Source organism: Myxocyprinus asiaticus, chromosome 13 (genome assembly GCF_019703515.2).
Source record: "Myxocyprinus asiaticus isolate MX2 ecotype Aquarium Trade chromosome 13, UBuf_Myxa_2, whole genome shotgun sequence".
NCBI lineage: Eukaryota > Metazoa > Chordata > Actinopteri > Cypriniformes > Catostomidae > Myxocyprinus > Myxocyprinus asiaticus.
The window spans coordinates 29,194,657-29,218,707 of record NC_059356.1 but is presented as its reverse complement, the minus strand read 5'-3'; the positions used below and the strand labels follow the sequence as shown (position 1 = coordinate 29,218,707).

The 24,051-nt window shown below is 39.2% G+C and overlaps 1 protein-coding gene across 1 annotated transcript in view; it reads right to left on the bottom strand.

Moving 5' to 3' along the window:
- Positions 1-3,769: 3,769 nt before the first annotated feature.
- The window catches only part of LOC127450163 (LIM domain-containing protein 2-like), a 29,114-nt gene continuing 8,832 nt past the window's right edge, over positions 3,770-24,051 (bottom strand). The window contains exons 2-4 of the mRNA XM_051714014.1: positions 13,056-13,100; positions 11,174-11,310; positions 3,770-7,345 (exon numbers count right to left, since the gene is read on the bottom strand). Coding sequence (XP_051569974.1) covers positions 7,186-7,345; positions 11,174-11,310; positions 13,056-13,100 — 342 coding nt within the window. The 3' untranslated portion in view covers positions 3,770-7,185. The remainder of the gene's footprint in view (positions 7,346-11,173; positions 11,311-13,055; positions 13,101-24,051) is intronic.

Genomic DNA, 24,051 nt, shown 5'->3' with positions numbered 1-24,051 from the left:
ATTGGGAGGAGACTTTAATCTTTTGATGGACTCAGTCCTTGATCATAGTGAAGCAAAAGTGTGTAAGCCCCCAAGAGCAACATGGATGTTTCACAGGATGTGTAAAAATTTTGGTCTTACAGATATTTGGAGAATAGATTTTTTAATATATATATGTATATATCTAAGTCCCTCATTTCATCTGTTGTTGATTGCTCAACTGGAAAAAATTAGTCTCAGATCACACCCTGGTGAGTTTACGCCCTGGTGTTGCCACATATGGAGAAAAGAAAATCATATAGTTGGTGCTTTAATGTATCCCTTTTGCAAAATCCTGAATTCCAATAAATGTTAAAGGCTGAAATCAGTGTTTATATGGAGACCACCTGTTCTTCAGTGTCCTCTGTGGGCGTGGCTTGGGAGGCACTTAAGGCGGTTCTTAGGGGTCGGATCATACAGTATGCCTCATTCACCTAAAAATCCAAAGCACGAGAACTCGTGGAGTTGGAAGGGAATATTAAAAGTGCCGAGGCAGAGCTGAAGCGCCAAATGTCATCTGATGGCCTCAGAGAATTGACCCGATTGAAATACAGATATACTATTTTGTCACGGAAGGTGGAGTTTTGGCTGTTCAGGGCAAGACAGTCATACTTTGAGTCGGGGGACAAAGCAGGAAAACTGCTGGCTAGATATATCCATCAATGAGAGTCTTTTTCTACCATTCCCTCAGTGAAATCTGTTGGTGATGAAATATTTACTTCAGCCATTGATATTAATAATGCTTTTAATGAATTCTATCTTGATCTCTATAGTTACACATTTTCGTCTACTGGTGAAGATATTAGAAACTTTGTGGAACCATTAGATCTCCCTAAACTGACGAATGAGCAAAATTATCTTGATTCTGAGATAACCTTGGAGGAGCTTTGCAAGGTAATTAAGGCCTTGCCTACAGGCAAGGCTCCGGGGCTAGATGACTTTGCCACTGAGTTTTTTTAGATTTTATGCTACAGAACTGGCTCCACTTTTGTTAGAAGCTTATTAAAGAAACAATTAAAGAATGGAAAGCTTCCGCCAACCATGACGCAAGCCCGGTTCAGTCTGATTCTTAAAAGGACAAAGATCCAAGCGAGTGTAAGAGTTAACGTCAATTTCCCAGATCCAGCTAGACGTTAAAATATTGTCAAACATTTTGTCTAACCAATTAAGTAAAGTTATGACATCTCTTGTACATATAGATCAGGTGGGGTTTATTCGGGGCCGCAGCTCTTCTGATAACATTAGGCGTTTCATCAATATCATGTGGTCAGTGGCGAATGATCAGACTCCGGTCGCTGCCATCTCACTTGACGCCGAAAAGGCATTTGATATGGTAGAATGGGATTATCTTTTTAAGATTTTGGAATTGGTTTGGGAATATGTTTATTGGATGGATTAAGTTACTTTATAGACACCCGGTAGAGGCGGTACAAACAAAAGGATTAATTTCAGATTACTTTACTCTGGATAGAGGCACCCGTCAGGGTTGCCCTCTTTCCCCATTATTGTTGTGTCTTGCCCTGGAACCATTAGCAGCTGCGAAAAGAAAGGAGGATGATTTTCCAGGGGTGATGGCAGGAGGTGTGGTGCATAAGCTTTTACTGTACGCAGATGATATTTTATTATTCGTCTCCGACCCCACTAGATCTATGCCTTGCCTCCACAGAATTATTAATTCCTTTTCTAAATTCTCGGGATACAGAGTTAATTGGTCTAAATCTGAAGCTTTGGCTCTGACAGAGTACTGCCCGGTAACGGCTTTTCAGCCAGGCACCTTCCAGTGGCCCAAACAGGGCATTAAGTATTTGGGTATTTTATTCCCAGCAAATTTGTGTGATTTAGTTAGAGTTAATTTTGATCCTTTAATAAAAAGGTTTTCGTACGATGTGGGCAGGTGGGCTTCATTACATTTATCTGTGATTGGGAAGATTAATGTTATTAAAATGATTTTTATTCCAAAATTAATCTACCTGCTACAGTCTCTCCCTATAGATGCCCCCCTCTCTTATTTCAAGCAATTTGATAGCATAGCGAAGTCCTTCATTTGGAATGGTAAACGTCCCAGATTATATTTCAGTAAGCTGCATAGGCCGATTGACAAAGGTGGGCTAGGCCTACACAAGATTTTGTTTTATTATTATGCATTTTGTCTCAGACATTTGGCTCATTGGTCACATCCACCTGAGAGGGCCCCTCCCTGGTTTTGTATTGAACAGGAAGTTCTTGCCCCTATTTTGCCATTACAAAGCCTTTCTATCAAACTAACCGGAGAAGTTAAGTTACACCCCGTTATCTCGCATTTGCACTCGGTATGGACAAAAGAGTGTTTAATTCGGACATTTATTTAAGACATGTTGCCTTGAGCATATGGCTGAACCCAAAATTATGTATTAATAAGTCCCCTTTCTGCTGGTCAGAGTGGATTGTGAGGGGGGTTACTACACTCTGTGACCTATATGACAGTGAAGTGTTGAGATCCTTTGAAAATTTGGTTCAACATTTTGGGATTCCCAGTTCTCAAGTTTTTTAGGTATTTACAGCTGCGCCACCTGCTCTATATTATTTTTGGGACTAGCATACACCCACCTAGAGTGGCAGACACTCTGGGAGGGGTGATTACTGCTTTTGGAAAAGGTCATGAGGCATCAGTGTATTACTCCCTGCTAATTCAGAGTCTGGGGGACAGAGCTTTAACTTCTATCAAGAGATTATGGGAGAAAGATTTAAACTTGGTACTGGAGGAGGGAGTGTGGGCTAGGATTCTAAAAAAATGTCAAGTCTGCATCTAGAGATGCAAGGGTGCGCCTTTGCAAGATCAAGATTTTACATTGATTCTATTGGACCCCCTCTTGATTGTATAAGCTTGGTCTTAAAGACACACCCACCTGCTGGCGATGTCAAACAAAGGAAGGAGACACAACCCATGTCTTTTGGTGGTGTGTTAAGATCCAAGAATTTTGGTTGAAGGGTCAGAGTTTTGTGTGTGACGTGTTGGTCACTCGGGTTTCATTTTGCCCCAGATTCTGTATTTTGGGCAATGGGGCGGTCATCGATGTAGAGACCACTGGAATGTTGTTGGGGGCCAGGGTGGGGTTGGGGATTGGGAGGGGTAATAATGGGGGTTAATTGTTGATTCTGTTTATATATGTTTTGTTTTTCTGTGTTTAATATGTGAAACAATAAAAAAAATTGTTAATCAGAAAAAGAAAAAAAAATTTATTAACTCCCTTAAAATTAAATCAACATCAATGATGCAATAGTATGTATAACTAGGTCTATTGAATATATTATGGAAAGGACAATACATTATCATAAAGTAATGTAAGTCAAGCTTCTTCAAGATAAAGTTGAACTTCATGTGTGGTTCCAGTATGTGCCTTTGTTTTTCAAATAAATAAATAAAAACTAAAAACGAATGCAATTTTAGATTTTAAAAATGTATTATGTTAAAATTACTATTAACTAAAATTAATAAAGGTTTAACAAGTATTGTTCATTGTTAGTTCATGTTAACAAATGGAACCTTAATTTAAAGTGTTACCAATGGAGTTACTGGAGGAACAGTTGACAGCCTAGAGTTCTTGCAGGAACTAAGAGTAGGTTTCAAAAGAACTGAAAGGGTGTCTGAAGAATCTCCAGTTGGTTCTGCCATCTGAGGGATGCCAAGGTGCCTCAAATATCTTTTGATTTTTACAGTTCAAACTCAAAGTACCAGCTTTATTGTAAAAGAAAACACTCAAAAAGACAGAAACACCAGCATACCATTTATTCTTTTACTCCAAAAGCATGTAAAAAAATAAAAATAAACAAGGGGAGAAAAGGAGCAGACAAGACTGTGGGGAAATGAAAGGAGACATTGCATTTTATTATAGATTCTTGTAGCAGTTAAACTGGAGGGCTAATAAAAGTACAAAGACAAAAATAAACCAGTAACACTTCCTAATGAGGTTCTTTCTGTTAACATGAGCTAACATGAACTAACAATAACCAAAATTAATAAAGACTGTCAATGTTAAATTCAACATACTAATACATTGTTAAAATCTAAAATAGTATTCGTTACTATTAGTTAATGCACAATGAACAATGAAAATTGTATTTTTATTAACTAACATTAACAAAGATTTATAAATGCTGTAAAAAATATATATGATTTATTGTTTGTTCGTGATACCTAATGCATTATCTAATGTTAATGAATGTAACCTTACTGTAAAGTGTTACCAATAAAACCTGATGGGGATAAAAGAGACAAGAGCCAAGACCTCCTCCTGCTTTTAAGCCTCCTTGCTCTGCTGATCAAGTTTTGTATACAGCATAGAGTACTACACTTTGAGTATATTCATCTCTGCTCACTCAACCCATGTGGACAGTGTCAAGTGCATTTAAAAATAATCTTTTGCAACCTTAAATATCCATACATTTATAAAGACACACTCACACTTATTTTCAGTAACTACAAGTCCCTCAGAACAGAGCAAAGACAAGCATACCCTTTTCTCATTTAATCTATAGATTATAAAAGACAGTGAGCATTAGAAGTTTATTGTGTAATTTGTACCTTGGTGCACTGCGTGCAAACACATCTAAAAACTGGTGTAAACACAGTGATTTGTGTCGGAGGAAAATGTTGTTCCTAAAATAAAAGCACATATGGAACAGAAAAGAAAGCATTGTAAACAAGACCAAATCATTTACTGGTGCAACCGCTTGAAAGTATTGAGAGGGTGAGAAGAGTTTATTATGTAATTTTGAAGAGTTGCAGATTTTGAAACGAGAGAAAACCTCTCGTAGAAAAATAAATTGTGTTCTTATACAGGATTTGGAACAAAAATTAAACGAAAAGTCCAAGGCTTAATATGAAATAGTATTCCAGTTTATGCCAAGAGCTTTTGATAAATGATCTTATAATATATTCACAAAGGGACTTTTGTGGCATTCAAGTTGATTGAAAACATTTGGATGATTCTCAACGGCTTTGCGAGTCTAAATGTAGCATTTCCTCAAACATACAGACAAAAAGGCCATTGCACTGGAAGGCAGACAAGACACTGAAAATACACAAGCCACCAAAACTAATTATCTATACAGACCACTTCCTTATGGCATTTAACAAATACAGACAGGAAAACACCTGGCTTTACCATTTGTTCCACTACAAAACACAAAAAGAAATCGGATTAAAAAACAGGCATCTCATTAATTTCAAGAAACTGCATGAAGATGTCAATGATGTTTTTACACAAATACATGAACCACTGGAGAGGTCACAGCTTATAAAATGGCCACAGTGACAAATCACAAGACTCAAAGTCACAGTTTCACGTCGACATGTAAATGTGCATATCAAACCTGTGATGGAAGTGTTCATCTGAATGTAGATCTACCGAACACCCCTCCCCTTTCTGCTTACTAGCCTTCATAGATGAGCATGACAAAACCCCAACCACTGACTATTTGCCTATTTAAGAGTATGAAAATGATCTGCAATTTAGTGAACAAAGCTCAATTGAACAACAGCTTTTAACAATGAACAATAGGGGTTACATAGCTGGATCATTGAGACTCATCCATATTCCTGAGCAATGCTTAGGAGCCATACTGTTAAGTATGTACTCGCAAAGTCCCAACAATCCCGTCACAGAGAAGCATTGACGTGACACATCATAAATGTAATTTCCTCTGAGACCTAGTTCCCTGTGATTATCTTAATTTATAGTACAAGCATGGTCCCATGCAGCAAGGCGCAAGTACAGTACAGTGCATCACAGTACATTCACTCTACCTTGTGGTACCTATGTACATATGCCTTTGCAAGAAATCATTAAGCAACAATAAAAAAAAAAGTTAAGATGTGCAGTTTGCTGAAGGGCATTAACTAAAAATATGACTAAAACACTAAAATAAGACAACAGAGATACAGAAAGAGACATGTTGAACCCTGATATGATGAGCAAAGATATTATCACTAGATGACATCAATGCCGGATACTTGAGCTAAGAGAACAACATGACTTTAGGCAAAAAAGGATTATCATTCAAAACACTAGAGGGCGTCAGAAAAAGGGAGAGAAAAAAGTATATCACAGTTTTAGAATTCAGTCAAGTGTAAATATTAATTTGGAAAACTAAAAGATGTTAATCTTCAGTAATGGGCATTTGGATATTCAAATGCCTCATTTGAAAAGGAACCTCATGAATAAGACAACAACAGTATTTGATTGGTTTAAATCACAGTCTTACAGGATATGCAAAATGTTTCATCATTGATTATTATGCCAAAAGAAAGTAATGTGTGGAAAGAGCAGGTAAGTAAAAAGGGATGGGTTGAATTAAACTCTAGTGGAGTTATTTACAGTACAGCGTACCCTGTAGATTCACAGATAAAATACCCTGCGCTAACAAAGCAAAACAAAATATAAAGACAGTCTTACTGTTGAAAGGAACACTGGTAGGCCATGTAGTCTGAAAACAGTACTGATTGCTGCAACACAAGCGTGGGAAAAATATTAATCATAAAAACAAACATTAGGTCAACTATGGACATAAAAGATCGCCGATTAATTTTGATGCAATATCCCAAAATTGTTACCTGAGTGTTTAATCTAAGTCTTTATATTCATGCAGGCATTTCATCTTGAGACCACTCTTACGATAGAATAACAACAAAAACAAACCAATACTAGTACTGCCAAACAGGATCATGATGACACTAATAAGAGAATCATCCCGCTTATGAGGGATTCAAAAGATTTTGGTCACTATCAACTAACCTTTTACTGTGGATGAACTCCACAGCACTGGACATCAAATAAGAAATATAAAAATACAGTATAATGAACATAAAATGAGGTATGCTAAAGCTGAATAAATTTTGAAAATTAAAAATAAGAGCAAATGTAAAAAAAAAAAACCTTTAAGGGAAGGTTATCAACCACATCAGAGGTTTTTTTTGTGATTGTGTAATTGTCACATGAAGAGCACTGGCTTAGCCAGTTGTGTGCTAGAAATGAGTGTGTGTGTGTGTGTGTGTGTGTGTGTGTGTGTGTGTTGGGGGGGAGTGGTCACTGAGCAGAGTACAGTAAGGGTCATCATCATTGGTGAGCAAAAGGTAAAGGTTAGCTTTGGAGGGGGAAAAAACCAAACAAAACACAAAATTGCTAACAATTATGATGACTTGGTAATGCTCTCTGCATCCTTGGAGGACCAGAGCTCCTTGTGCTGCTTGCGACCGAAGCCCTCGTCGTAGTTCCCTTTACTCTTGAAGAGCTGCTGGAAGTGTGGCTTGCAGTAGAACTCTCCCTGCAGTGCTGCATAGGAACCCAAACTACAAAGCAGAGAAGACAAGTGAGAACACTAATAGCTAGACATGATCATAGGCAGTCTGATGTACAGTATATTGCACATCAGGCATGTGGCACAGTGGAAATGCCAAGCTAGGCATGCTCAGGGACTGTCTGATGCAGGGGCAGAGCAACCATTATAACTGGGGGGTAAGATCATATTTGACACTGAAATTAAGGAATATTTTTTTATGCTTTGATTCTGTGGTTCTTATGCTTTGAATGTTTGTCAGAATTCATTAAATTATATGATAATTCTTATACATATATATATATATATATGAAAATGTACATTCATACATGGATGCAACATTTTAGTTCTAATTATTTAAGTATCATAAAAAATGCTGATGTTTTTAGAAAGTTCAGTTGATAAGTTCTTTCAAATGATATCACATACTCTTAAAAATAAAACATTAAAAAAAAAAAAAAAAAATCACATATCACATATTCTCAAAAATTATATCAAACTGTTGTATTGTGAAGAGACGAGAGGCTGATGAGATATAGAATGTTTTTATGTTAGATTTTGTTTGACAAAGGCAATCGGAGTAAACACAAAATACAGTTTTTAAATTATAAATGTTACTTACTAAAGCAAAAAAGTTATCCAATACCAACTGGGCCTGTGTGAAAAAGTATATACCCCCTTAGTTACTAAATCCCCAAATCTATGAAACTTCATTCATAATGGGGTTCAGCTGGACTAGACACACACAGGCCTGATTACTGCCTGCCCTGTTCAATCAAATCAACACATAACTAGAACTTTTTCTCAAGAATATCTCACTCAGTAGCACACTATGCCAAGGTCGAAAGAATTTCCAGAAATAAGGAAAAAGGTAATTGAAATACATCAGTCTGGGAAGGTTACTAAGCTATTTCAAAGGCTTTGGGACTCCAAAGAACCATAGTGAGAGCCATTATCTCCAAATGGAGAAAACTTGGCACAGTAGTGAACCTTCCCAGAAGTGGCCGACCTTCCAAAATTCCTCCAAGAGCATAGCAATGACTCATCCAGGAAGTCACAAAAAAGCCAAGGACAACATCCAAGGAACTGTAGGCCTCTCTCGCATCTATAAATGTCACTGTTCATGACTCCACTATCAGAAAGACACTGACCAAAAATGCCATCCATGGAAGAGTGGTGAGGCGAAAACCATTGCTAACCCAGAAGAACATTAAGGCTCGTCCGAATTTTGCTAAAACACACCTTGATTATCATCAAACCATTTGGGAAAATGTTCTGTGGACTGATGAGTCAAAAGTGGAACTGTTTGGAAGACAGGGGTCCCGTTATATCTGGCGTAAATCAAATCAGAATTCCACAAAATGTACATCATACCTACGGTCAAGCATGGTGGTGGTAGTGTGATGGTGTGGGGGATGCTTTGCTGCTTCAGGGCCAGGACGACTTGCAAAAATTGAGGGAAACATGAATTCTGCTCTCTACCAGAAAATCCTAAAGATAAACATCTGGTCATCAGTCCGTGAGTTGAAGCTCAAGCACAACTGGATTATGCAGCAAGACAATGATCCAAAGCATAGGAGTAACTCCACCTCTGAGTGGCTCAAATGAAGCAAATTCAATTTTTGGAGTGGCCTAGTCAAAGTCCTGACTTGAACTTGATTGAGATGCTGTGGCAGAACCTTAAACAGGCAGTTCATGCTCAAAAATCCTCAAATGTGGCTGAACTAAAGCAGTTCTGCAAAGAAGAGTGGGCCCAAATTCCACCACAGCGTTGTGAAAGACTGATCTCCAGTTATCTGAAGCGTTTGGTTGCAGTTGTTGCTGCTAAATGTGGCACAACCAGCTATTAAGTTTAAGGGGGCAGATAGTTTTTTACATGGGTGATACAGGTGTTGGATAACTTTTAACTTTTGCTTCAATAATAAAAAATATATTTTATATATATATATATATATACACACACACACACACACACACACACACACATACATACATGCACACAGTTGAAAACTGCATTTTGTGTTTACTCAGGTTGCCTTTGTTTTATGTTATATCTCTTTTGAAGATCTAAAACAATTTAGTGTGAAAAATACACAAAAATAGAAGAAATCAGGAAGGGGTAAAATACTTTTTTCACAGAACTCTATATATACATCCATCCCGAGATCCCAAGCATTTATAATAAAAATAAAAATAAATGTTTTACACTTTGCATAATAACAGTTTGAATGAATGCACAGATAAATACAGATTCACTTTCATAGCATACTCTTAAATAATTGTATACTGTGCATCATATCAAGCATTCTTCCCTATCAGAAAATTTTAATTCTTACCTGCTCATCTGAAATGCCTGCCTGGCAGCTGTCCTCACCCTGTCCCTCTTTGTGATATATCCACATAAGCCAGACAAAAACAACTAATCATTTCTATTGCTAGCTTTAACATCTCCATCGAACATGTGACCTGTTACACATACTATATATATATATATATATATATATATATATATATATACACACACACACTACTATACACATAATATATAGACATAGTATATTTATTGTAAAGCCAGAGGAGGACGGACACCACAGCGTCTGGAGTCTGGTTCCTCTCAAGGTTTATTCTCTCCATTAACTACATCTTAGGGTTTTTTTTTTGCCCTTGCCACAGTTGATTTGGCTTGCTCACTGGGGGCTTAAAGACATCTAGGCATGATTTTCTATAAAACTGTTCACTGAGGGCTTTTAAATGCTGGTGAATTAAACACTGGCCACAATAGAGTTCCTATTAGAGAACTCGGAGGCATGCAGGTGTTTAAGGTTTTTGATGATTTCTTATTAAGTAGTGGACTTATGCAAGGTTTCTGAAATAGTAAATAATAAAAAATAATCAGCAACTGAATTATTGAAGTATCTCCATTGTATCCCATATTAAATGCAGAAAACATCACATAACACAGATTTCACTAAAGTAAACAGTTCTCTCATCTGACTGAAAGTTATCATTTAACCATTTCTCTTAGAATAGCCAAACAATTTACACTGTCTATCACAGCATGCTCAGATTCACAAACAAATATCAACACAAGCTTAATTAACATGATGAATTATTACATACATTCAAAGCATTAATAAAATCAAACAATGTAATCTATACCCCTGTTAAAATGGCAAGAGCCGACTGACATCACCAGTCATTCCAATCTAACTGGCTGGCTGCACTGCTTTAAATCAGTCTACTGGGAAACAAAATTGTGTGGGAAAGGCACAAAGCTATGAGCACTTTAGATGAAAAACTACACATTGGAAATTCCAGTTTGTGAGGTTTAGAGCATCAAATATATGTAAAAAGAGAACATGATATCTTTGAACACTGTATATTTGGCTTTGTTTTCAGTTATGCCAACAACATAATCGGTTCTTATTACTTTTGGACAGACAGAAATTCTGACCCTAAAGATCTACAAGTGTTCCACTAATTTCTTCTGTGTTGTCTTTTACCACCCATCATGGAGACTGCTGTGGCATTACTTGAATGCGCTACCAATTTCTTGCATGACGATCTATTGTTGTGTTATCATCAGTGTCATTTCAGATTTACCTATCCTCTAAACATAATTAAAAAAAAGGTTCTTCATTCTGGCTGGTTTGTGGTCTGAATCATCAGTATTGTATGCTGATAGTGAAAGTTCTGGCCATTTGAGTCTAGACTAGGTTTGATTGACAAACACAACACTCACAGATGAATGATCAGTCTAATAGTATGTATGCAACACACACATTTAACTGCTTGTGTTTGCTATACATTCCCAGCATGTGCTGGTGAGGAAGTGTCTAACCTGAGTTTGGTGTTGCAGTGCTTGCAGCAGAAGCATGTGGTGTGGAAGATGAGGTTGTTGGCCACAAGTCTCTCCATCGGATACACTGTCTTTTCACATGATGCACACGTCTCTTTCTCGGTCTTGAAACTGAAAGACTGGTACAAAACAGAAGGCACACACCAATTTACTTTCAGTCATTTAAGATGCTCCAAGAGTAATTCAACAGTAAGCTGACTAATACTGTTCGAATTAACAATGATGAAAAAATAAACGCTTAAACTATTGGAGAACGATTCTACTCAAAGTGCATTATGGGAGTGAGCGGTCACTGTAGAGCTAATTTGCAACAGTTAACACAGATTGATGGCTTCAATAGAAGCATAAACCATCGATTAAAAAGTTCAGAGCTAACGGTTGGTCTGTCTTTAAAGGTTTTTAAGTTATTGTTAAAATGTAACAATTTGTCTATGGAGAAAATTAATGGGATTTTTACATCCGGAACCCAACTTTTGCACTCTAAAATTCACAGCAAAAACCACTGTGGTTGGCAAAAACCTTCTAGTTGAAGGTGGACATGCATTTAAAGGTGCTGTAAGCAATTTTCACATGACTGAGCCATTGACTTAGCCGCACCCCCTCATTCCAAAACCCCGCCTTCCAAATTTAATTCAGAGACCAAATTCGAGCAAAAGAGCAGCATTGTTTGTTCCTGTGGCTGTCAAATTAAACAGTCGCGCAATAGCGCCCTCAACTGACAAACATTATGAATCTTAGCCTAAATGATCCACTTCAAATGAGAACGAGCAAAATGATTGACAGGTGAAAAGCGTAAATGTCCACTGACACTTTTGTTTACTGTTTACGAAGTCTACAGCTGTCACAGAGATGGTGAGATATATCTCAGGACAATTATTTCATTAATATCTTTAAGGGTGTAGTAAAGTTTTTTGCTTTTCCATGAAAAAAAAAAACATTTGCTTACAGCACCTTTAATGTAGTAGTACTTTTATCTTGCAGCCTGTCAATAACTATGTTCCCATCCAAGGATTTTTTGCGAAAAAAATTCTCTTTCAAGCATACATTTCGGTGTCTCACTATGGGATATGCCCCTTCCGTGTATTCCTAGAAACCCTATTACATTACATCACATCATTCAAAAACCTTTTCTTGCTTCACTTCAGAAGCCTGGATTGCCATTAAGATATAGTCATCAACTGGCCTCCACACTGGTTGTTTTTTGTGTCAATTTACAGGCCACCACGCCGTTTTTCAGTATATTACTACATTCTACACACCAGCTCATACAGGAATTTCTTAGCACTCCAGCTAAATGGCTGCAGCAATGCAGAGTACCTTGGCTAGCGTGGGGGACTCTTCGCGACTTTGCTCTTGCGGAAATAAGATCTCATGCAAAGACACACACCAGGTCTGCACTGCATGTCTTGTGTTGAAACATGCTCAAGTGGCGATCGACAAACCCGAATCGTGTGAGCACTCTGCATGCTTCACCATCAAGAGCCTTCAGCGCAGGCTAGCACGCCAAACTAGTCTGTCGGGCCAGGATCCCCTCGTGTCAGTTAGCCCTGCTTTGGCGGTCACCCCACAGGTATCCATTCCTGTAGAGCTGCCCGCCGCGGCAGCGTTGTCCTGGGATGAACAGCTCGATGCATGCATCTCTTTAACATTCGATTGGACGCACGGCCTTTGCCGTTAAAAACAAAATATATGGAGAGCTTTCTGTCCTCCCTTTTAAAAGTTTATAATGCTTTAATTTCAGTTTGTATTGCAGACCTACGGTTAATTTAAAGCACAATATGAAAAACCTAGAGACGGGGGCAGCATTAAATACGGTTTAACAGATGGAGAAGAGAGAAGGATGTGTAAAGAAATAAAAATGTACCTTAGAGCGCTGAACGGGCTTGTCATCAGACATGTTCCTGTTGTCCTAGAAACAAACAGGGAGAAAGAAAAAAAAAATTAAGCCAATGGTCCTAAGACAGGTTACCCGTGGCAACCCTATTTCAGGCATTGCCTTGAATACCAGAACATCATCAGTCCATCATTGCTATAGTTTGTTAGCAGAACAGCCCTCCTAAAGCTTCCCACTGTCCTTTTCCACAACGTATATTGTCACTCCTTTGTCCCTCCATCTGGTCATATCATTTTACAAGCATATTCTGTCTGCTCCCCTCAACCATACACACACACACCATGCTTTCAGTTGAAGCCTGTAACATGACATTTATTATACAAGCTTATGTCCTAAGGTCAGCTCTGTACTAAATATTCTGTAGCACTTCAGCATTTAAAAAATGTCAAAGCCAAGTGTGTAAACAGCTGCCAACCTTTATTAAACATCAAGATAATGTGTAAGGAAGAACGGGAACTTAAGAACCAAGAATTTAAGAAGGCCTTCAGTTCAGACAAAAGCCTAATCACCAGGTCCAGGTTTGAGCCCTGAGAGACAAACCTGCAAGATGACACTAAATAGGCGACAAAAGGCCATGACACAGAAAACAGACCCACTGCCAGTCCATAAAATGTTAAAGCAATGCCGTACATGAATCCTCTGCTTAATAGAGTTACTCTAAAGCACACACACACACACATAAAATGCTAAACTGACAGGTTTTTATATAAGCACTGCTCAAGTCAGTCAGAAAGCCAAGAGAAGCTATCCACCTCGACTACAGCATTTCTTTTTTTTTTTTCCTTTAATATAAAACGAGTTTGAATCTCAAAATGATCTGCTGGTGTAATAGCTCACACATGCAGACTGTTGATTTACCTCTGAGAAGAGTTTATTTGCTCACCTCAGCAAGAGTGTGTAGGTATCAGCGATGGCCATCACATGAAACCAAACATCCAACAACACATTTCATAGCCATTGAGAGCAATTTCACGCTCTCTCTCTCGCTCATATATACTGATCAGCCACAACAATAAAATCACTGACAGGTGAAGTGAATAACATGTATTATCTCATTACAATGGCACCTGTCAAGGGTGGGATATATTAGGCAGCAAGTGAACAGTCAGTTCTTGAATTTCATGTGTTGGAAGCAGGAAAAAAATCAGCAAGCGTAAGGATCTGAGTGACTTTGACAAGAGCCAAATGTGTAATGGCTAGACGACTGGGTCACATCATCTCCAAAACGACAGGTCTTGTAGGGTGTTCCTGGTATGCAGTGGTTAGTACCTACCAAAAGTGGTCCAAGGAAGGACAACCGGTGAACCGGCGACAGGGTCATGGGCGCCAAAGGCTCACTGTTGCACGTGGGGAGCGAAGGCTAGCTCGTCTGGTCCCATCCTACAGAAGAGCTCTTGTAGCACAAATTGATGAAAACGTAATACTGGCCATGAAAGAAAGGTGTCAGAACACACAGTGCATCGCAGCTTGCTGCGTATGGGGCTGCATAGCCGCAGACCAGTCAGAGTGCCCATGCTGACCCCAGTCCACCGCCGAAAGCGCCTACAATGGGCACGTGAGCATCAGAACTGGACCATGGAGCAAAGGAAGAAGGTGGCATGGTCTGATGAATCACATTTTCTTTTAGATCATGTAGATGGCCGGGTGCGTGTGCGTCGTTTACATGGGAAAGAGATGGCAGCAGGATGCACCATGGGAAGAAGGCAGGCCGGCGGAGGCAGTGTGATGCTCTGGGCAATGTTCTGCTGGGAAACCTTGGGTACTGGCATTCATGTGGATGTTACTTTCACACGTACCACCTTGCTAAAGATTGTTGCAGACCACAAACACCCCTTCATGGCAACAGTATTTCCTGATAGCAGTGGCCTCTTTCAGCAGGATGATGCGCTCTGCCACACTGCAAAAATTGTTCAGGAATAGTTTGAGGAACGTGACAGAGTTCAAGGTGTTGACCTGGCCTCTAAATTCCCCAGATCTCAATCCGATTGAGCATCTATGGGATGTGCTGGATCAACAAGTCCGATCCATGGTGGCCCCACCTCGCAACTTATGGGACATAAAGGATCTGCTCCTAACGTCTTGGTGCCAGATACCACAGGACACCTTCAGAGGTCTTGTGGAGTCCATGCCTTGACAGGTCAGAGCTGTTTTGGCCGCACGAGGGGGACCTACACAATATTAGGCAGGTGGTTTTAATGTTGTGGCTGATCGGTGTACACATACAACACATTCACAATCTTCCACCAATTATATATAATAAGCTGTAAATGTGTAAGGTCATGTAAACGTCTTAAACAATGTTCTTTAATAGGGGTATACAGTTCAAGTCAGAAGTTTACATACACTTAGGTTGAAGTCATTGAAACTCATTTTTTAACCACTCCACAGATTTCATATTAGCAAACTATAGTTTTAGCAAGTTGTTTAGGACATCTACTTTGTGCATACCACAAATAATGTTTCCAACAATTGTTTACAGAGAGACTGTTTCACTTTTAACTGACGATCACAATTCCAGTGGGTCAGAAGTTTACATATACTAACTGTGCCTTTAAGCAGCTTGGAAAATTCCAAAAAATGATGTCAAGCCTAATTTAGCTTCTGATTCGCTAATTGGAGTCAATTGGAGGTGTACCTGTAGAAGTATTTTAAGGCCTAACTTCAAACTCAGTGCATCTTTGCTTGACATCATGTGAAAATCTAAAGAAATAAGCCAAGAATCAGAATAAAATATAATTGTGGACCTCCACAAGTCTGGTTCATCCCTGGGATTTTCAAGTGCCTGAATGCACCACGTTCATCTGTACAAATAACAGTACGCGAGTATAAACACAATGGGACCACGCAGCCATCATACCACTCAGGAAGGAGACACGTTCTGTCTCCTAGAGATGAATGTAGTTTGGTGTGAAAAGTGCAAATCAATCCCAGAAAAATAGCAAAGGACCTTGTGAAGATGCTGGAGAAAACAGGTAGACAAGTATCTATATCCACAGTACAACGAGTCCAATATCAACATAACCTGAAAGGCTGCTCAGCAAGGAAGAAGCCACTGCTCCTAAACTGCCATAAAAAAGCCAGACTACAGTTTGCAAGTGCACATGGGGACAAAGATCTTACTTTCTGGAGAAATGTCCTCTGGTCTAATGAAACAAAAATCGATCTGTTTGGCCATAATGAACATCGTTATGTTTGGAGAAAAAAGGGTGAGGCTTGCAAGCTGAAGAACACCATCCCAACCGTGAAGCATGGGGGTGGCAGCATGTTGTGGGGGTGTTTTGCTGCAGGAGGGACTGGTGCACTTCACAAAATAGATGGCATCATGAGGAAGGAAAATCATGTGGATATTGAAACAACATCTCAAGACATCTCAGTCGCAAAGCTCAGTCGCAAATGGGTCTTCCAAAATGGACAATGACCCCAATCATACCTCCAAAGTTGTGGCAAAATGGCTTAAGGACAACAAAGTCAAGGTATTGGAGTGGCTATTACAAAGCTCTGACCTCAATCCAATAGAAAAATTGTGGGCAGAATTGAAACAGCTTGTGTGAGCAAGAAGGCCTACAATCCTGACTCAGTTACACCAGTTCTGTCTGGAGGAATGGGCCAAAATTCCAGCAACTTATTGTGAGAAGCTTGTGGAAGGCTACCCAAAACTCAAAATTTAAAGGCAATGCTTCCAAATACTAACAAAGTGGATGTAAACTACTCACCCACTGGGAATGTGACAAAAGAAATAAAAGCTAAAATAAATCATTCTCTACTATTATTCTGACATTTCACATTTTTTAATTTTTTTTATTATTTATCTATTTTTATCCCTTTTTCTCACAATTTGGAATGCCCAATTCCCAGTACTTAGTATGTCTTCGTGGTGGTGTGGTTACTCACCTCAATCCAGGTGGCGGAGGACAAGTCTCAGTTGCGTCCGCTTCGGAGACCATCAATCCACGCACCGTGGCTCATTGTACATGATACCGTGGAGACTCCGCATGTGGAGGCTCATGCTACTCTCCGCGATCCAAGCACACATTACCATGTACCCCACTGAGAGCAAGTACCACTAATCACGACCACAAGGAGGTTACCCCATGTGACTCTACCCTCCCTAGCAACCAGGCCAATTGGTTGCTTAGGAGACCTGGCTGGAGTCACTCAGCACACCCTGGATTTGAACTCGCGACTCCAGGGGTGGTAGTCAGCGTCAATAATCGCTGATCTACCCAGGCCCCCGACATTTCACATTCTTTTTTTTATTTATTTATCTATTTTTTATCCCCTTTTCTCCCAATTTGGAATGCCCAATTCCCAGTACTTAGTATGTCTTTGTGGTGGCGTGGTTACTCACCTCAATCCAGGTGGCGGAGGACAAGTCTCAGTTGCCTACTCTTCCGAGACCGTCAATCTGTGCATCTTATCACGTGGCTCGCTGTGCATGACACCGCGGAGACTCACAGCATGTGGAGGCTCATGCTACTCTCCACGCACAATTTACCATGTGCCCCATTGAGGAGCGAGAACCGCTTAATCGAGACCACGAGGAGGTTACCCCATGTGACTCTACCCTCCCTAGCAACCAGACCAATTTGGTTGCTTAGGAGTCCTGGCTGGATTCACTCAGTACGCCCTGGATTCGAACTCACGACTCCAGCGTCAATACTCGCTGAGCTACCAAGGGCCCCTCTGGCAATTATTTTTAATGATGACAAGTTGTAACATTACCGGAAAAGTTCCATTTTGATGCTATGTGTAAACAAAGTCGTAAGATTAAAAGTTTGAGCATGTACAAAGTCAGGGTGCGCTGGCGTAAGAAGCCTACTATGGGCCATTCACAAAGTTCTGATTAGGCACTGCAAAAATCACAATTCTTTAGGAAACACTGCACTAAGTGTAAACATGGGCAAAAATGGGTAATGTGTATTTAAGCCTGAAATTATGAATGTAATAACTTTACTCAATTTCTAGGAATATTATATTTTTATAATAATAATAATAATAATAATAATAATGTTAATTTTTTTCACCTCGTGTGGTCTTCCTATATGACACAATGATCCATTTACTATGTATTAGCCAATGTTCCAACGAAAAAATGAGAACCCAACCATGATTACACTTTATCTGATAAAGGCACAACACACCCCAGTGCAAGACAAACCTCAACCCACTTCCTGTTTCACAGAGTTTGAGTAGCACGGGTGTTTCAGTACCATTGCCACAGTCATTTACATGTACTTGATAAACACACACAAATACTGTATATCAAAACATAATTTCCATATAAAAGGAAGTCACTTTCCAAGATGGAAAACAGCACTGCAACAGGGAGTGATGACTAAACCAGTACATCACAGGAACCCACAAACAAACAAATCTACTACAAAAAACACCAACTAGGGCCATATGATTTCCGCAATGTGTGAAGTGCACAGAATTGTGAAAGAGATTTTGTGAATACATTTACTATTTGCATATGTGGAGCGCTTCAATGTGGATGTGGGAAGCCACTCGTGCACTGAAAACACTCACCAAGAGCATCAAGCCTAATTGAAGCATGCACCACATGTAGACTATATATTTATATAAATAAATTGCAGCCTTTTGCGGTTTAACAAGCACATTAGGCCATATAGAACGGTTGAACTGGCGGTGTGAAGCTGTCATCAAAATATGCAAAACTAAAAGGGCTTTTACCAGCCAAAAAAAAAAAAAGAAAAAAAAAAAAAAGATATAACTAAATGTGAAATTAAAGAAAATGCAGCAGAAAAATAACTACTTTAGTCAAATTTAACATTCAATGCAATAAAGATATCAATAATATGAACATTATATTTAAGTATAAGCAGTGCTGTTGAACTGAATAAAAGTTTATCAATGGATTAATACTGTGAAGCTCTGTTGTGCAGCATTGTATTTCACAAAATTTTTTAATTAATTATATTAATAACTCTAATGTTCTATTTCGGATTGTGCTGAGAGGATTTATTTAGAAGCACTTCATTTGATAAAAATAATACATGTTGGAAAGTAGACTGACTGTTACGTTAAAAAGTTTTATGAATTCAATTGAATAGACAGCCTTTTGATGATAACATTTAATTAAACTATTACACAGAATTTAGAACAAATAAAACCTTAAATATTACATTTGGGAAAAAAGTCAAATGGAATTTGAAAAAAATAAAATGGATTTCATAGGGTCCTACAAAACAAATTTGACTATATGGGAGAAATTACTTGAACAAGCTTCTTTGGGCATTTTCTGTGGTCTGTTTAACTGATGTGCCATAAAAACGATGCACAAACTATTTGAACCCAAAACAAAGATGCTCTATCGGTCACAGTTTAAACGGTGGCAAAAACGGGATTAGAAATGTGTGCATGTGTTAATACACACAATTCACGCACACATGAGTGAAGCACACGAAGCAATCGAGGAGGGCTCGATCTCAGCTGGTGCCATCTGTCCCTTTTTGCCTTATTTGTACATAAGATGGAGAAAAACATGCGCTCTAACCACACATAGACATGCACACTCATGCAGATAGCACTGCTGCCCAACCTTCTGCGCTGTGGCAGGAAGGACTGATGACACATCTACTTCCTGTGCTCTGCTCTGATGCACTTTATGATGCTGGGGTCCCAATCTGCCCTCCCTAGAGACCTTCAAAATCAGCCATCAGCTGACCTACACACTGAATCACGGTCTAAATGCTAGATGTAGGCTACACCATATGTAGAGGTAAGACCCTAATGTGTGCAGCCTGAGGAACAACAAAGAATTACAGATCAGATAACCAGCTTCTCTGTGTTTCTCGTAGCCCTTATCCACCGACATGGTTCGGGTGCATGTTCCTGGGCAGGTGCGAATTCTCGAACTGTTCCATGCATTTCCACCACAGAAAAGGCTGTTCCATGGTCGAAAAGCTGGTTCAACTCCGGGCCCAAAAGCTTGCTGGTTTTTACGATTACGTCAGGGGACGGCGGGCGGGATAATATTTCATCACCATGGTAAAGTTTTCCCAAACAACAACAGTAGCTCCCATCTGAAGTAAGGAGTATTTCTTCACTCTAAAACAATGATAAAAGACAAAATTATCAGACATCAAAAGCGTTCAGGTAACACGACAAAACGAGTGCTCTATTTGTGATATGGTATTAACGAAGATCCCAGATAAACTAGAGAGAGATCGCAAAGGAAAACAGTTTACAGAACTTAGCAAGTTAAGCCATAGTTCATATAATATAATGTAATTACATTACCTTTCGTCTTTAGCGTAGATGTTGTCTCTGGCAATCTTGTTGAGCAATGTAATAATGATGGATTGCATTAAACCGTATGTTTAAATATGTCCTCAAAAACAAGAGTAAAAGCTGTATACAACACACTGTGACGCGCCATGTTTGTTTATGTTTGAGGTAGTCACGTGAAACTACCATGTAGACATTAACCCGTTGTCACCGTTCAGCTCTCAGGTCAGTGGAAAAGCATGGTTGGTTTACGATAAGCTCCAGACTGCCCCGGCCGTGAACGAGCGGAGCACAGGTTTAACACGAGAACTAAAGTTTTGGTGGAAAAGGGCTAACATTGACACTCTTACAAAAACACCAAGTTCCCTAAATAATTTCAACTTCAAGCTTATATCCTTCCCTTAGCATGTGTAAAAAGCCATCTACAAGAGATGTAACCAGGCCATTACAGTGTGGAATTGAACATGCAGTCTGATATCACAATGTTTTAACAGTTTTTATTTCAGGTACTGTTTGGATTCCAAAAGGCAGATTGAGTTAATAATTTAAAGCAACATGTCTCAATAGAATCACACTGTAAATGAGTGCACAAGTCGTTACTAAAGCAATAAGCCAGGAGATGCTGTGCGTCACAGTGATTTTCCCAAAAGTGAGGTGTTTTTTAGGCACAACCTGAAGCAATATGTTAAAAGACATAGCCTAATAATAATTGCAATAATTCTCCCACCAAATAATACAGTTCATTAGCTTAATTGCACACTGTTTATGGTTGCCAAGCAATGTAGCAATTTGGTGCATTACTATAAATTGTATGAGCAGAAACATACTTTAAGCAAGGACGTGTACGCAGATGTGAGTGCTTGGCCAACGTATTACCAATGCACGGCCTGGTTAAACACGCTTTCCTGTGCGTTCCTGCATTACTGTGGCAGTAACAAACCTCTACTCAAGGAGGCGATAGAGTTACTTCAAATGTGTGCCATAAAACCGGATGTTAATTAGGTAGGTTGATATACAGGAATTATATCGACTTTAACTTACTTGCTCACCAGTATTCAATTTAAAACTGTAGAAGTGGACAGTTTTCACTAATGTTCGCTATATCGCTACTTCGGCAAAGCTGAGAATGCAATGGGTACTTGCGTTGTGTTACAAATTGCAGTCTGAAACATCAACGCACAAAATCAAGCTTGCACAGCTAGCAGTGTCTGCGTTCATGTATTTTCTTAAGAGTATGTTTCGGCCTTATAAATCACAGGTGTACGTTTATCTGCATTTTACAATAGCTTTGAACACGGCTCATCCAATCAGAATAAGAATCAGGTAGCCTTGTATCCATTTCAGATTTCCATGCTCCGACTACTGAACACTGACCGAAACAAACTGAGGTAGAGTCAGTCTGTATACAGTATATGAGAACAAGCCAAATATCTTACCCAAATTTTAAATGATAGCCATCCAAAATGGCTGTGGGCCACACTCTGACCCAAGGCAGTGTTTATACATATTTGAAACCTTGAACCCCCTCAGACACTGACTGACCAGTATGATGTGTTATGCCCTGCTGTTAGCAGAGGTCATGATATTACTCTCCCACAGTCAAACAGGCCACACCCCCCAATCACTCTCCATTACTCTTCCTCTCTGGTTGTAGACTACAGACACTCTTTTAATCTCATTAGCTGGACAGATCCCATCAGCTGCTCCCCATGGGTTCAGACAGCCAGGGCAATAAACAGGAAGGAGTTCAGTGGAGTAAGAGAAGTTGTGGTGTGGCAACTCTCTTGTGGCCACAGTCCACCCACACAGGCCCCAAGTCCACCTGCATGAACATCCTTCTTGGGTGATCTGATCACAAGTGGACAACACCAAATACAAGTATAAAAGGGGTCCACTGCACCTTGTAACTGGATCACTTCAACCATTTTAAGATTTAGTCAGAAATGCATTTGACTACATTACATTTGTAGTGTAAACACTAATGCATCCTGATGCTTCCCAAACATCAAAGGACCACCACCTCTAATAATATGCAATCATTGCAGCAAAACAAGGGGTTTAAACATTGCAGACTAGGTAGGTTTTTTAAAGAATCAGCTAAAAGAAAAATGGGTAAAGCCAAAGACTTCACGGAACATTTTGGTATGCCTGATGTTAAAATGCAGTAACACAGACATTGTAAGTGATAGTATACTTTGGCTTTCCGCTACGTCTCACACACCAAATTTTGTCATCAGCATAGTATGCACGGACTGTCCGCACACAGCCCAGTTTTTCCTAGACAAGTGGACAGTCCACATCTTAGTGCATCATCTATACATGCGTCTGCCAATGACTACACTAAAGCAACAGCAAGCACGTCCGCAAGCTCCCAGTCAAATTAGTACACTTGAAAAGTTGCGTGCGAGACAGAATGGCACACCAAAAAAAACGAAGTATACCCTAGCCTTTGGTATACATACAAAGTATGTGGTCAAAAAATAAATAAATAAATAAATAAAAAAGACCCTCAGAGAGCCTTCTAAACAATTATTAAGAGGACAAAACTTGCATACGTTTATAACGCACACAGATCATTATATAGCCAACAACACTGTGCTTTATATAACACACTGTTTGGGTTGGCATTACTTTTGCCACCATTTGCCAAGCCAATAATTCTTAATTAAAATAAACTACTACAAATCTCTACAAATGCCAGATTTAGAGGAGAAAAATCAATTGTACAAATTCCTTATAACACATATTATACATGAGGGAGTCTGGCTGGGCTCAAAACATAAGATAAATGTTTGGCAAGACGCTGGAGGAGCCATTTTTGCAAAAGTCAAGTTATGATTGATCTCCCTGTAAACTGGAAAAACAAAATGAGTCTTTGGGGCACCAAAAACTCAGGAGACATTAATCTAGCAAGTGATACATTAGGGATGGCCTGCCTCCACTGGTGCCGATCGGTAAACTGAGTCTATAGGATAATGCAACATTTGAGGAACATTCAGCCCTTTTTATTGCAACATCCATTGCAACACAGTGCTTTAAGTGCTCCAGCAGCTTTCAGCATAAAGTAGTAAACTTGAGACATTACAGACTACAGAGCACACAATACTCTTAACTTTTTGGCTGCAAATTACTCTTATTTGAAGCAGGCAAATTTTAGAGGAGTCTGACTGGTTTACATGTATGAATGGTTCAGGACATTAGCAAACAGCTTCTAATCCTGTAATATTCAAATTTCTATCTCAAATTGTGTTCCATAATATTTTCTTTGTGTTAACAACTTGCCAACCCATTACAGTGCTCATTTTCATACACGGGCAGCCAAAAGTTTTAAATAAATGTACAGATTTTGCTCTTATGAAAAGATATTGATACATTTATTCACCAAAGTGACATTCAGCTGATCACAATGTATAGTCAGGACATTAATAACTTGAAAAATTAATATTTCAATTTGAAAAAATCTACTTCAAAGAGTTCTCATCAAAAAATCCTCCACGTGCAGCAGTGACAGCTTTGCAGATCCTTGGCATTCTAGTTGTCAGTTTGTCAAGATACTCTGGTGACATTTCACCCCACCCTTCCTGTAGCACTTGCCATAGATGTGGCTGTCTTGTCGGGCACTTCTCACGCACCTTACAGTCTAGCTGATCCCACAAAAGCTCAATGGGTTAAGATCCATAACACTCTTTTCCAATTATCTGTTGTCCAATGTCTG